We start from the raw sequence: 13,590 nt of genomic DNA on the forward strand, positions 1-13,590 counted from the left end.
AGCTGTTGTGACTGCGTATGGATCTTCCACACGCTACTGAGGTCCCTGACAGTGTAAAATTAATAAAGTGTAAAAATGGCCAATATGTGTTGTTTTTTCCTTATTACGGAGAGTGCAATCATCCAATCCACGAAGCAACTCAAAACGAGAGTGAATACCAACAGAAGAATATAGGGGATTTTGACAAATATATTTTTTTTTAGCTGTGTCGCTCATTCCACGAATGCATGATCCTTACAAGTTGTACCTCATTGTAAAGGTGACTAATCAAGCTTTCCAACGATATAAAATACAATACCAATTGGTATTATTAAAGGGGAGGAATAATCAACCAAAATAACGTTTCCGAACTTTTTTTGAGGGGTTTATATAGTACCGGTAGATATATATAATATATATATATATATATATATATATATATATATATATATATATATATATATATATATATATATATATATATACTGTACTCTATACTGAGTATTCTGGGGACATTTGATTGGTTGCTGCTGTATTCTGACATATGATTGGTTGCTGGTCTATTCTGAGACATATGATTGGTTGCTGGTCTATACTAAGGACATATGATTGGTTGCTGCTGTATTCTGAGACATATGATTGGTCGTCACCGGTGACGTGGCAGTCGACGGGAGCGGGGGGGCAGGCCAGGGAGGTGGAGAACTCGAAGAAGACGTCGTGGGTGGTGTGGGAGGCGGAGCTTATCTCCTCGGTGACCAGCCTCAGGGGGGAGGAGCCAGCAGAGGGGATGTAGCTTTGGTCACACACGAAGCTGATGGTGAACGTGTTCCTGGTGCCTGAGGGGGGAGGAGGAGGGGAGGAGAGGAGGGGGGGAGAGGAGGGGAGGAGAGGAGGGACCAAAAACAATGACTAGATAAAAATAAATAAATAATAATCTCTTGAACATATTCACAACGCACCTGCAGATGACTTAGAATGGAAGTTACTAGTGTGTAAAGTTAGGGCTAGGTAGGCTAGGGTCAGGGCTAGGTAGGCTAGAATCAGGGCTAGGGTCAGGGTCAGGGCTAGGGTCAGAGCTAGGGTCAGGGCTAGGTAGGCTAGGGTCAGGGCTAGGGTCAGGGTCAGGGCTAGGGTCAGGGCTAGGGTCAGGGCTAGGTAGGCTAGGGTCAGGGCTAGGGTCAGGGTCAGGGCAAGGGTCAGGGTCAGGGCTAGCGTCAGGGTCAGGGCTAGGGTCAGGGCTAGGTAGGCTAGGGTCAGGGCTAGGGCTAGGGTCAGGGCTATGGTCAGGGTCAGGGCTAGGGTCAGGGCTAGGTAGGCTAGGGTCAGGGCTAGGGTCAGGGCTAGGGTCAGGGCTAGGGCTAGGGTCAGGGCTAGGGTCAGGGTTAGGGCTAGGGTCAGGGCTAGGTAGGCTAGGGTCAGGGCTAGGGCTAGGGTCAGGGCTATGGTCAGGGTCAGGGCTAGGGTCAGGGCTAGGGTCAGGGTCAGGGCTAGGGTCAGGGCTAGGTAGGCTAGGGTCAGGGCTAGGGCTAGGGTCAGGGCTATGGTCAGGGTCAGGGCTAGGGTCAGGGTCAGGGCTAGGGTCAGGGTCAGGGCTAGGCAGGCTAGGGTCAGGGCTAGGGTCAGGGCTAGGGTCAGGGGTCAGGGTGGGTACCTGTGGGCTTGTCCAGGCCCCCCCGGTAGGTGAGTGTGAGCAGCCCGTCGGTGGAGTAGTGGAGGCTCCTCTCTACGCCCACCGGGTCCAGGGGTTTCCCATCCTCCAGCTCACACCCCGCCACCGGCCCCCCCTCCGCCTCCCCGCACATCGGCACGCTGTCACAGATGTTCACCTGGACACACAGACACACACACACACACACAAACACGCACAATTACCAACGCTGTGTGTGTGGGAGTGGGGGGGTGGGTGTATATATGTGTATCGTGTGTGTCGTGTGTATGTATGACGTGTGTGTGTGTGTGTTAGGGGTGGGACGATTAGAAAATGTCATGTCACGATTATCATGGGCAAAATAATCGCGATCCACGATATTATCGCGAGAATGTTTTTTCTAATGCCAATAAAACACACTGTAATCACTTTAACTTAGATTTTGTTGTATTTTTATGACGTTTTAAGTCAGTAATTCAAATTCAGATTCTAGTGGCACATATCTCTGGCCATAATCCGGGTCCTTAAGAAAGAGCAATCGAGCGCTGATTGACCTAACTCCTTTTCGGCCAATCAGCACCTTTCATTAACGTACCCAAGGAAGTTTAAAGAACGCACTTCCAGTGTTACCAACTTCCAGAGCCCCATGGCGACTTAATTAGTCAAAAGCGACCAGCGACAAATCTAACTTCCTTTTCTGGTCATTTGGGGAATTAAAGCATCTAACATATCCCATATTCCACGGTTCACGTTACAACCGAGCTCAGGAGAGACGAGTAGGGATACAGTCTACGGCGAGCGAGGGTTGCCGTCTCCTCTCTCCCTCAACACTCACTCCCGCGGCCAGTCTGATAGCAGCCGCGGAGAGCGTACCGTTGTTCCCCGGGTCCTCGCAGGGGGTTCGGGCAAAGTTCGGGAAATAACGGACGGTTGTCATTAGGGCTGCAACAACGAATCGATTAAATCGATAATAATCGATAACGAAATTCGTTGGCGACGAATGCCATTATCGATTCGTCGTTTTTTTTTCTTTTTTTTCTTTTCTTTTTTTTTCCATAACAAACCTACTTCCTATTGACGCACGCCACGCTGTCTTGCGGCCGGTGTAGGCATCGCGAATCATAGCGAATCATAGCGCTACCTATGGCCGGAAAGGGCAGAACCTATGACCGGAACCGGAAAATTAATTAATTTTTTATTAATACTTATTCATTTTGCACATGTATATGTATAGGCCTGGCTGATTTAGAAAACATAAAATAACATTTGCAAAATAAATGTTTTTTAATAAAAAAAAAAATTTAAAAAAATTATCTAAATCTTTTTTCCCCGCTTTTTTGTATCCGATTAATCGACTAATCGATAAAATAACCGGCAGATTAATCGACTATCAAAATAATCGTTAGTTGCAGCCCTAGTTGTCATGTGTTTATACAGCATGGATGTTACGTGCCTAATGCCTTTGATGCGCACACTTGCTACTTGCCGCTTTCATAATTGTATTTAGCCTATATAGCACAAGTCATGCATTGCATGTAACCTCAAGTGCTGAACAGTATTAAGTAAACCACAATATATTTGCTAAAGCTTAGGGGCGACCGTGCCTTTTGCAGCCATAGACTGTCACTGCCTGGTAATAACAAGGAAGGCCAATGACAGTATCCCGTCTAAAGTTTTTCACCAGCCATGGTGAGTAGGCTAGCATACGTTACCTAGTGACTGACTGACAAAGCTGACTTGACAGTAACGTTACCCATGCAGGCTGAACAATAGCGCGAGACAAGTTCTGTGAGGATATTCGCGCGCGGCTCATGTGAGGAATTGCAATTATATTACAGTAACAGTCGCTAACTTGACTGCAAAAGTAATGTAGCCTAGGCTGAAAAATAGCGCCAGACATTTGTTAAACACAGTTTATTAATAACATACGATTATGACGATTATTTAAATAATTAAAATTCTCCACGATTAAGTTATCGCGGGTGTTTTTATCGCGATTAACGATAAAAACGATAATCGTCCCATCCCTAGTGTGTGTGTGTGTGTGTGTGTGTGTGTGTGTGGTACCATGAAGGTCTTGCCGTTGCCCAGCGCCTGGTAGCCCGTCTTGGAGGCCAGAGGCAGCAGGTTGAACTCAAAGCCGGTGTTGGGGTCGACCACGGAACAGGTCTGGAAACACACACACACATAACCATGTTACACACCTAGCTAACACACACACACACACACCTAGCTACCACCACGGAGCAGGTCTGTCACACACACACACACATGATAACCATGTTACACACCTAGCTAACACACACACACACACACACACACACACCTAGCTACCACCACGGAGCAGGTCTGTAAACACACATAACCATGTTACACACCTAGTTAACACACACACACCACCACGGAGCAGGTCTGTAAACACACATAACCATGTTACACACCTAGCTAACACACAGACACCTAGCTAACACACACACACACCTAGGCATGGTAACAGCGTATGTTGTTGGTGTCCTAGCTAGCACACACACAGACACCTAGCTAACACACACACACACACCTAGCTAACACACACACACACAGGTCGTATGGTAACAGCGTACGTTGTTGGTGTCGCTGGCAGTCCGGATGGCGCAGGCGGCGGGCGTCTCCCACCTGAAGCTGGCGGTGCAGTTCTGGAACATCAGGAACTGAGGACCCGAAGACTGGAGACACACACACACACACACACACACACACACACACACAGACATACAGAGACACAGACAGACACACACACACACACACACACACACACACACAGAGAGACAGACAGACAGACACACACAGACACACACACACACACACACACACACACACACACATACACACACACACACAGACACAGAGACACAGAGACACAGAGACACACAGGGGTTAGGTCTGGTTCAGGGCTAGGGTCAGGGTCAGGGTCAGGGGTTAGGGTTAGGGTTAGGGCCAGGGTCTGGGTCAGGGTCAGGGTCAGGGCTAGGGTCAGGGCTAGGGTCAGGGTCAGGGCTAGGGTCAGGTCTGGGTCAGGGTCAGGGTCTGGGCTAGGGTCAGGACTAGGGTCAGGGGTCAGGGGGACTCACCACGGTGCGGTCGGAGCAGACCAGGTGGATGGTGGAGGAGTAGCGGAGCTGCCGGCCCTCTGATTGGCAGGGAGACCCGTCACTCAACTCCAGCAGGAGGCGGTTCCTCGCCTCGATCTGGGGGCCGCGCTTGTACACGCCCAGGTTAGGGATGGACACAGTCTGAGATACGCTGCCCTGAGAGAGAGAGAGAGAGAGAGAGAGTGAGAGAGAGAGAGAGAGAGTGAGAGAGAGAGAGAGAGAGAGAGAGAGAGAGAGAGAGAGAGAGAGAGAGAGAGAGAGAGAGAGAGAGAGGAGAGAGAGGGAGAGAGAGGGAACAGTCATTACCTGGCCACGCCCAGGTTAGGGATGGACACAGTCTCTGATACGCTGCCCTGAGAGAGAGAGAAAGAGTGAGAGAGAGAGAGAGAGAGAGGGGGAGAGGAAGGAGGGAAGGAGAGAGGGGGAAGTAGAAAGGTAGAGAGGAAGGAGGGAGGTAGAGAGGGGGTAGAGAGGGAGGTAGAGAGAGGTAGAGAGGGAAGGAGGGAGGGAGGTAGAGAGGGGGAGGTAGAGAGGGAGGAAGGTAGAGAGAGAGGTAGAGAGGGAGGGAGGTAGAGAGAGAGGTTGGTGGGTGTCTGACCTGCTGAGGTAGAGAGGGAAGGAGGGATGGAGGTAGAGAGAGGTAGAGAGGGAAGGAGGGAGGGAGGTAGAGAGAGGTAGAGAGGGAAGGAGGGAGGGAGGTAGAGAGGGAAGGAGGGAGGTAGAGCGGGTGTCTGACCTGCTGAGGTAGAGAGGGAGGTAGAGAGGGAAGGAGGGAGGTAGAGAGGGAAGGAGGTAGAGGGAGGTAGAGAGGGAAGGAGGGAGGTAGAGAGGGAAGGAGGGAGAGGGAGGTATAGAGGGAAGGAGGGAGGTATAGAGGGAAGGAGGGAGGTAGAGAGGGAAGGAGGTAGAGGGAGGTATAGAGGGAAGGAGGGAGGTAGAGAGGGAAGGAGGTAGAGGGAGGTATAGAGGGAAGGAGGGAGGTAGAGAGGGAAGGAGGAGGGTAGAGAGGGTGACCTCTGACCTGCTGAGGTTCGTATTTCATCTGACAGACGGACGCCTGGCGGTCGCAGCCCGTTACCATGGTGAGGGGCCGGCACACGTTGAGGTAGTACTTCCTCAGGTTCAGGGGGTGCTGCAGGTCTGTCACATGCCAGTTTCTGGCCCCACCCACCCTGGACAGACTGGAGGGAAGGTGGGAGGGTGGGAGGGAGGGAGGGAGGGAGGGTGGGAGGGAGGGTGGGAGGGAGGGAGGGAGGGTGGGAGGGAGGGAGGGTGGGAGGGAGAGAGGGAGGGAGGGAAGCATGTCATTTTGTCTCTGTAAAAAGTGCTGCACAAATAAATTAGACTGGCTGACTGACTGACTAGCTGACTGGCTGACTGATTAGCTGACTGGTTGGCTGACTGGCTGGCTGACTGACTGACCGGCTGGCTGGCTGACTGGCTGGCTGGCTGACTGACTGGGTGACTGACTGGCTGACTGACTGACTGGCTGACTGGTTGGCTGGCTGGTTGGCACGTGCAGGTGAGGTACCTGGACAGGTCATACTGCTCCAGCGTGTTGGGGTCCGTCACCACACACTCCTGGGGTCTGTCTGGGCACGCCAGGCTGGTGTACCACCTGAAGTTGTACGTGTACTTGTCCTCTACCTGCACACACACACACACACACACACACACACACACACGCACGCACACACACACACAGGGAGATCAACATCAGCACCCTAAACATGCCTGGCCATCCATCCACCCATCCATAAACCCCCCCACCCACCCACCCACCCACCCACCCATCCCTCCATCCATCCATCCATCCATCCATCCACCCATCAGAGTCCTTCTATCTAGGCTAACTAGTTTTAATTTGTCTAAAGATGCCTTACAGTGTTTCCTCCAGGAATTTTTCCATTGGTGGCGGATAGCGCTGCACGCGCACGCGCGCTCAAAACATAAAAAAAACAAAAAACAAAAAAAAAAAAACACGACCGAATTTCAAACTAGAGGGAGGATGGCAAAAAAAACAAAAAGCTACAAATATCTTCCCAGATCCTCATTTGCACGACCAGCTATCGCTGTAGGACACGTTCGATTGCAAAATTCATTTATCCTTTATGTTCCCAGTTGAGGGCGTGTAGCTGTCGTTAGTTGGCCTGCTTTTATTTAGTTATGCGTACGTTTGAGTTAGTCATCTCTAGGATTGTTGTTTGATATTAGCCTATACTTTCTCTTATCTGCATTTTGAGCAACTGTACAAGACCCAACAACACAACTCTGATACAGGACTAATGTTACCTAGCTGCTATAGCTAACCCTGCTACAAGACCCAACAACACAACTCTGATACAGGACTAATGTTACCTAGCTGCTATAGCTAACCCTGCTACAAGACCCAACAACACAACTCTGATACAGGACTAATGTTACCTAGCTGCTATAGCTAACCCTGCTACAAGACCCAACAACACAACTCTGATACAGGACTAATGTTACCTAGCTGCTATAGCTAACCCTGCTACAAGACCCAACAACACACCTCTGATACAGGACTAATGTTACCTAGCTGCTATAGACCCATTTGTACTAAACAACTACAACGTTGTATTGGACACATTTTTTTCGAACTAATCCACAGACAGCAGTCTTATTAACGGGCCTCTGTGGTGCCAGGTGTGGAGGCGACCCAGCACAGTGGGGATATACACTATCAAGCCAAGCTCTACTGTCAATATTTGCGTGTGTGTGTGTGTGTGTGTTTTACTTTGAACGCAATTTCAATTGCAATGTCCCAAGTATTACCTACATCTCCTCTGTGGAAAACTCTAATCCCGACGCAGCAGTTATTGTGCTCGGCGATTTTAATCACACCAACAGAACTTCCCAATTACAAACAACAGGTGTCATGCCCCAGCAGAGGAGCTAACATACTAGACCACTGCTACGTTACTATCAACGAGGCTTACCGTTCGTTCCCGAGGGCACCGCTGGGAAGGTCCGACCATGCCATGCTGCTCCTCGTCCCGAAATATATAGAGAAACTTAAATCCTGCAATACGACACCCAGCCATGCAGTTTCGTATCGCTCATAGCCACTGCTAGCTTCAGCAATGTTTGAAGTGTCTGGGACATCTTTTTTCTTGAAAAATCCATCCATCTGTCACTGTTATTTAATGTGATATCTTATTTGTGCACCTAGCTAGCTAGATCAGCTTTTTGTATCTTTTAGATGGTACTACCGGTGACTTTTAGCCCGTTATTTGCGAGGAGAAAACACAGGCGCCCGAGCATTTCGGAAGCTGAGCGGGGATGGTTGAGTCTGCACGGTTCTCATGCCGGTTCACATTTAGACCAATCAGGAGTAGCCCTAATGTCATTAATCTGATTTTGGATCAGCGGTTAGAGAGAGATGGGCGTGGATTTAGGTGCACTTTTAGTCAACATCCATTATAGCGCTGATCTAGGATCAGATATATTTTAATCAGCTAAAATGTAAAAAAAAATTGTGGACTGAATCAATTCGTGGCGGAGGAAATTCATTCGTGGCGGCCCGCCACCAATAAATGCATATAGAGGAAACACTGCCTTACTCTGGTTTAAATCATACCTAACCAATAGGAGGCAACATGTTGAAAGTGTAAAATCTCCCGATCTTCTTTGTAATGTCGGTGTCCCACAGGGTTCGGTCCTTGGACCAATTCTATTCTCCCTGTTTATCAACAGTCTTCCCAACATCTCTCACAACATCTACACCCAGATGTATGCGGATGATGCGGTGATCTTCACTGAGGCCAAAAACCTCAGGGAGGTCCTCACATCTGCAACGTCAGACATTTAGGACCGGCTGACTGAATCTTGTCTCCTATTAAATGCCAAAAAAACGTTTGCATGATGTTTAGCAAACGTGGCTCTATCCTATGGAAGTCTATGCGTGTTCTCCTTCACTCCTTAACTGGCCACTGGTCAAGGCTTCTCCTATATCCTAGTTAGAATGGTCTGGCCATAGTCTAAATCTGGCCATGGTCCAGCTCAAGTAACATGTCAGTCATTTTGGAAACATGTTGACCTCCTCCCTCCCCTCCTGCCTCCCTCCTCTCTCCCTCCTCCCTCCCCCCCCTTACCTGGAACTCTGGGAGCCCCGCCCCGGCCGTGCGGTCGCAGAGGAAGGAGATGAAGGTGGACCTCAGCGTGTGCTGCTTGTTGTTGTACTGGGAGCCGTTGGCGTACGTCAGCCTGATCATCCCGTCATAGTAAGACAGCACGGAGGAGAAGCCCCCCAGACTCCACGAGTTAGACCCACTAGGGGTGTGAGAGAGAGAGAGAGAGAGAGAGAGAGTTAGACCCACTAGGGGGAAGGGAGAGAGAGTTAGGCCGAATCCTGATTCCCCTTTCTACCCCTATGGCTCATTTTCGAGTGCCACTCGCTTTTGAGCCAAGGCCTTTGAACAGAGCCACAAGCCATAGTGGTTGAAATCTTTCCCTATGAAATTGGACAACCCTTCAAGACCCTGATACGTCATCAGTGGTATCATAGAAAAGCTTGGACGCTCACGATTCATTCACAACTTAGGTTTTACGCTATCAATCGATCAAACAAGTCATCAAATAAAAAAGAACAATGCTTCATTATCAGACCATGACAGAATAAGCTCTGACCTGTAAGAAACCTGTGCTCCTATCCTGCCAGTCTGCACTGATATAGGACAACAGTGCAACAACTTTGCGGCTGAACTTCAGTTAAATTTACGGCGTCATATGCCATCAAAGGGAAACATGGAAAAATGCATGACCTACAGGGAGCGCAGATTTATTTTTATGGCGTTCCAAAATCCAATGTGACAGGAACGCTGGAGAAACAGCCGCTGTCCACTGCATTAGTTAACTACATGCTTTGGCTACATGCCTTGATGAGTCTCCCGCTCACTGCTCTCCATCAAAAATGGCACATCCATCAATAATATTACATAATAACAACTGCTCGGGTTAGATTGCGGATTGTTTTGGTTTAATAACTGCCGCTATACAGCTAGGCTATATCGTCATATACCATCATGGGGGGGAAATGTTACATGGAACTAGGTCAAAACGCGCGACTATCATGCACACATCAGCCTAATGTTAGATAGATACATTTACATTAAATATGTCTACCATCATCCGCTGTCAAACACCACAGGTAAGAATGTATTTCTAAATAAACAGGATTGTTCATCTCGGAAATGTGAATCGTACTCTGATGTATTTCTATGTGAAGGCTGTGCTTGACACTTCCATTGGACTCGGACACCGGCCATTTTCGCCGTTCGCACATGAGCCAAATGCCGGTAGATTCCTGTGTTGCTCCCTTTCACAAATGTCGGCAATTCACTGGTTCATCTACTTGAATCATTGCATTCAATACAAAAACTCTCAGCCAGTTAGATAGGACCTGAACCAGTCAAGGACTGGACCCCAGACTGACCTGTGGTTCACCTGACCTTTAACCTTTAACCCCTGACCCCAGACTGACCTCTGGTCCACCTGACAGGCCCCTGCATTGGCGGGACAGTTGGCGGCGGTGACGGCGCTGCAGACGTTGATGTAGTAGTCGTACACGCCGTTGGACATGTTGTAGTAGCCCCCTGCAGGCCGCGCCAGGGGGGACAGGTCGAAGGAGAACCCTGGAGGGGGGGGGGCGGGGGGGTGGGTGGGGAAGGGGGGCAGGGGTGGAGGGGGGGAGGGAGAAGGGAGGAGAAGGAGTGGTTATAGTGACTGGCAGACTAGAAAGTTGATTCCTACTGTAGTAAATTAGACGGTGAAAGACTGATGATGACAACATCAGGGTCACCACACACACATACATGCGCACGCACACACACACACACACACACACACACACACACACACACACCCCCACCCCCCCACCCCTCCTACCAGCTTGGGGGTCCTCCACCTTGCAGTCGGCCCCCTGGGTCTTGGCGAGCACGCAGGCAGCAGCAGTGTACCACTCCACCTCGTACACACACCCGTCACTGGACACACTCCGCACCGCGGGGGCGCTCTCCAGGTCCCCTGGGGGAGGGGGGGGAGGAGGGGAGGAGGAGGGGAGGAGGAGGGAGGAGGAGGAGGAGGAGAGAGGGATAGAGGAGAGGACAGAGGGAGGAGGAGGAGAGAGGGATCACAACACAAACTCGCTAGTCAAGCCAAACTACTGCAACGTAATGGATTGGGTGAGTAATCCCCCCCACTGCTACCTAGTTAACTAGAACACTACTTTACATTGTTAGCAGGCTCACAAAACAAGCTGTGCTAGTTGACTAGCGATGTGTCGTTGATTTTGAACAACGCGGAAATGTGTTCACATTTTTCGAAAAGAAAAAAGAAAAGTCGGATCATTACATCGGATCCCGATATGAGGACCAAAGCATTAGAACGTGTCACAATTATCGATACAATATGTGGCTATTCAAATCAGTGAGATGAAAAATGTATCGCGATACTCTTTTTAAACAGCAGATGGCGTAATCTACTTTTTACTTTTCGCTTGTTTGAAGTTATATCCTATCATAGTTATACCCTATCATCAGTGGCGGACTGGCCATCGGGCAAGCCTGGCAAGGGCCCAAAACATTTTATATCGGCCCGGGCCGTCCGTGCGGTTCTGCGCGTATGCCCAGGGCCTAACGAATTTTCTCATGATCAACTCGTTGCTACGCAAAGCTAGATAACTCGAGTAGAAGAAGAAGAATAGAATATAAGAACGAAATCTGTTTGCGAAGCAAGCAGGTGCCAGCAACACTCCTCAACTAGCACTAGGACTAACATTGAACTTGTGGTAGAGGGAGACGACGAGGGAGAGAATGATTGACAGGGTTGTAGAGAACTACTTAGTAGTCTGCTAATTACATGAAGGTAAGACACATTTATTACACTGTGGCTGTGCAATGCTCATTTTCTGCTTTTTTTGCTAACGTTATTGTATTCCGTGTCAGAGCAGCTTCACTTAGCTACACTGAGTCTATATTAACGTAAGCTATTAGGCTTAACTGGACCTCAAGGTTCTAGCTGGCTAGATAAGTTAACTTAGGCTGTGTCCACCAACAAGCTGTATATTTAGCTAAAAGGCACCAAGCTACGGTAAATAGCTAGCTAGTGTTAGCTAGTGCTAACGTTCACCATCTCTGTAGTCAGCTCTATATCTATATATGAGAGCGATGCAGTTAATGTGCAACAACTGGATGCAGGGAGCAAGTGTAGTTGGAAGTAGGGATGCACCGAAATTCGGCCACCGAATGTATTGGGCCGAAAATAGCACAAAAAAGTACATTCGGTGTGAAAAGGCTATTGAAAGAGCTATTGACTGATGACTGCCTACTGACAAGTCATATAATTACAGCAAACATGTCGGTAGTTTGGCATCTGTCCTCTGAACGACAAGGAGAGACACATTCCAACATTGACTTCCGTTTTCAAAATAAAAGCGCGAGCTAAGCGTTGTTGACAATCAATGACACATCGCTAGTCAACTAACACAGCTTGTTTTGTGAGCCTGCTAACAATGTAAAGTAGTGTTCTAGTTAACTAGGTAGAGTGGGGATTACTCACCGAATCCAATGCATTGCAATATTTTAAGATAGATGCCACAGTTCAGGTTAAGTCAGTCACTGTGGATTGTTGCCGGCACTCTGAATTCATCAGCGATTGTAGTGTGTGTCAGTTGCGTGTGTTATGTGTTCCAAATGTCTACATTCGATTCTAGTCAGTCTGGTTATCTCAAGCTTTTTATGTTAACAAGCTGTGTTGCGTGTTGCGTTTTGGAAATAGGGCTGTTGTTTCGCAAATGCCAGGGCTGTTTTTTGATTCCAGTCCGCCCCTGCTTATCATAGTTATACCCTACCTCAGAAATAGAGGGATTCTTTAAGAAAATACAATATTTTGTAGTTTTTGTCTGAGAAATGAATTTTAAAAAAATATATACAAGAAATCGTAAGAAAATCATATCGTGAACCCAGTATTGTGAATCGTATCGAATCGTGAGTTTAGTGCATCGTTACATCCCGACATCTAAATATAACATTTATGAAGACAAGACGTCAATGTGAGAGTTGACAGACAGGGGGCGCTATAACAGCTGTTCAAACATCACTCTCTCACTCGCTCTTTAACCAGAATACAAAGCCCTCAACACTCATTCCTCCCTCCCTCCATCCCTCCCTCCATATCTCCATCTCCCTCTCTCTCTCCATCTCTCTCCCCATCCCTCCCTCTCTCAATTCATCCATCTTCCCCCCCCTCCCTCCCTCCCTCCCTCCCTCCACCCCCCTTCCCTCCCTCCTCCTCACTCTTTAACCAGAATACAAAGCCCTCAACACTCATCCTTCCATCCCTCCATATCTCCATCTCCCTCCCGATCCATCCACCCACCCTCCCTCCCTCGCTCAATCCATCCCTCTTCCCCTACTCCCTCCCTCCTCCTCACTCTTTAACCAGAATACAAAGCTCTCAACACTCATCCCTCCCTCCATCCCTCCTTCCATATCCCTCTCTCTCTCCATCTCCCTCTCCCTCTCTCCATCCATTCATCCATCCTTCCACCCTCCCTCCCTCCATTCATTCATCTCTCCATCTCCCTCCACCCCCCCTCCCTCCCTCCCTCCTCCTCCCCACCCTCCACCCTCCCTCCCTCTCACCTGGCTTGCATTTGAAGATCATGATGGTCTTGATGTTGGTGTTCTTCCTGCAGGCGTCTCCGTCCGTGTAGACCAGCCGCAGGTCTCCTCCCTCGCTCCTCCTGGGGGAGGACAGGAACCTGCCCAGGCTCACCGCCTTGCCTGCCTTGTCTGGGGGGGGGGAGGAGAG

At 49.1% G+C, this 13,590-nt stretch overlaps 1 protein-coding gene across 1 annotated transcript in view; it reads right to left on the minus strand.

The window, feature by feature from the left end:
- Window positions 1-13,590, minus strand: part of igf2r (insulin-like growth factor 2 receptor) — a 66,443-nt gene that overhangs the window by 32,700 nt on the left and 20,153 nt on the right. The window contains exons 13-23 of the mRNA XM_080527433.1: window positions 13,422-13,571; window positions 10,666-10,803; window positions 10,262-10,412; window positions 8,874-9,051; window positions 6,290-6,405; window positions 5,780-5,939; window positions 4,738-4,914; window positions 4,231-4,332; window positions 3,695-3,796; window positions 1,631-1,805; window positions 630-815 (exon numbers count right to left, since the gene is read on the minus strand). Of these exons, the coding sequence (XP_080383559.1) occupies window positions 630-815; window positions 1,631-1,805; window positions 3,695-3,796; window positions 4,231-4,332; window positions 4,738-4,914; window positions 5,780-5,939; window positions 6,290-6,405; window positions 8,874-9,051; window positions 10,262-10,412; window positions 10,666-10,803; window positions 13,422-13,571 (1,635 nt within the window). The remainder of the gene's footprint in view (window positions 1-629; window positions 816-1,630; window positions 1,806-3,694; window positions 3,797-4,230; window positions 4,333-4,737; window positions 4,915-5,779; window positions 5,940-6,289; window positions 6,406-8,873; window positions 9,052-10,261; window positions 10,413-10,665; window positions 10,804-13,421; window positions 13,572-13,590) is intronic.

This window comes from Nansenia antarctica (assembly GCF_963989245.1).
Source record: "Nansenia antarctica genome assembly, chromosome: 3".
In the NCBI taxonomy this organism is placed as follows: domain Eukaryota; kingdom Metazoa; phylum Chordata; class Actinopteri; order Argentiniformes; family Microstomatidae; genus Nansenia; species Nansenia antarctica.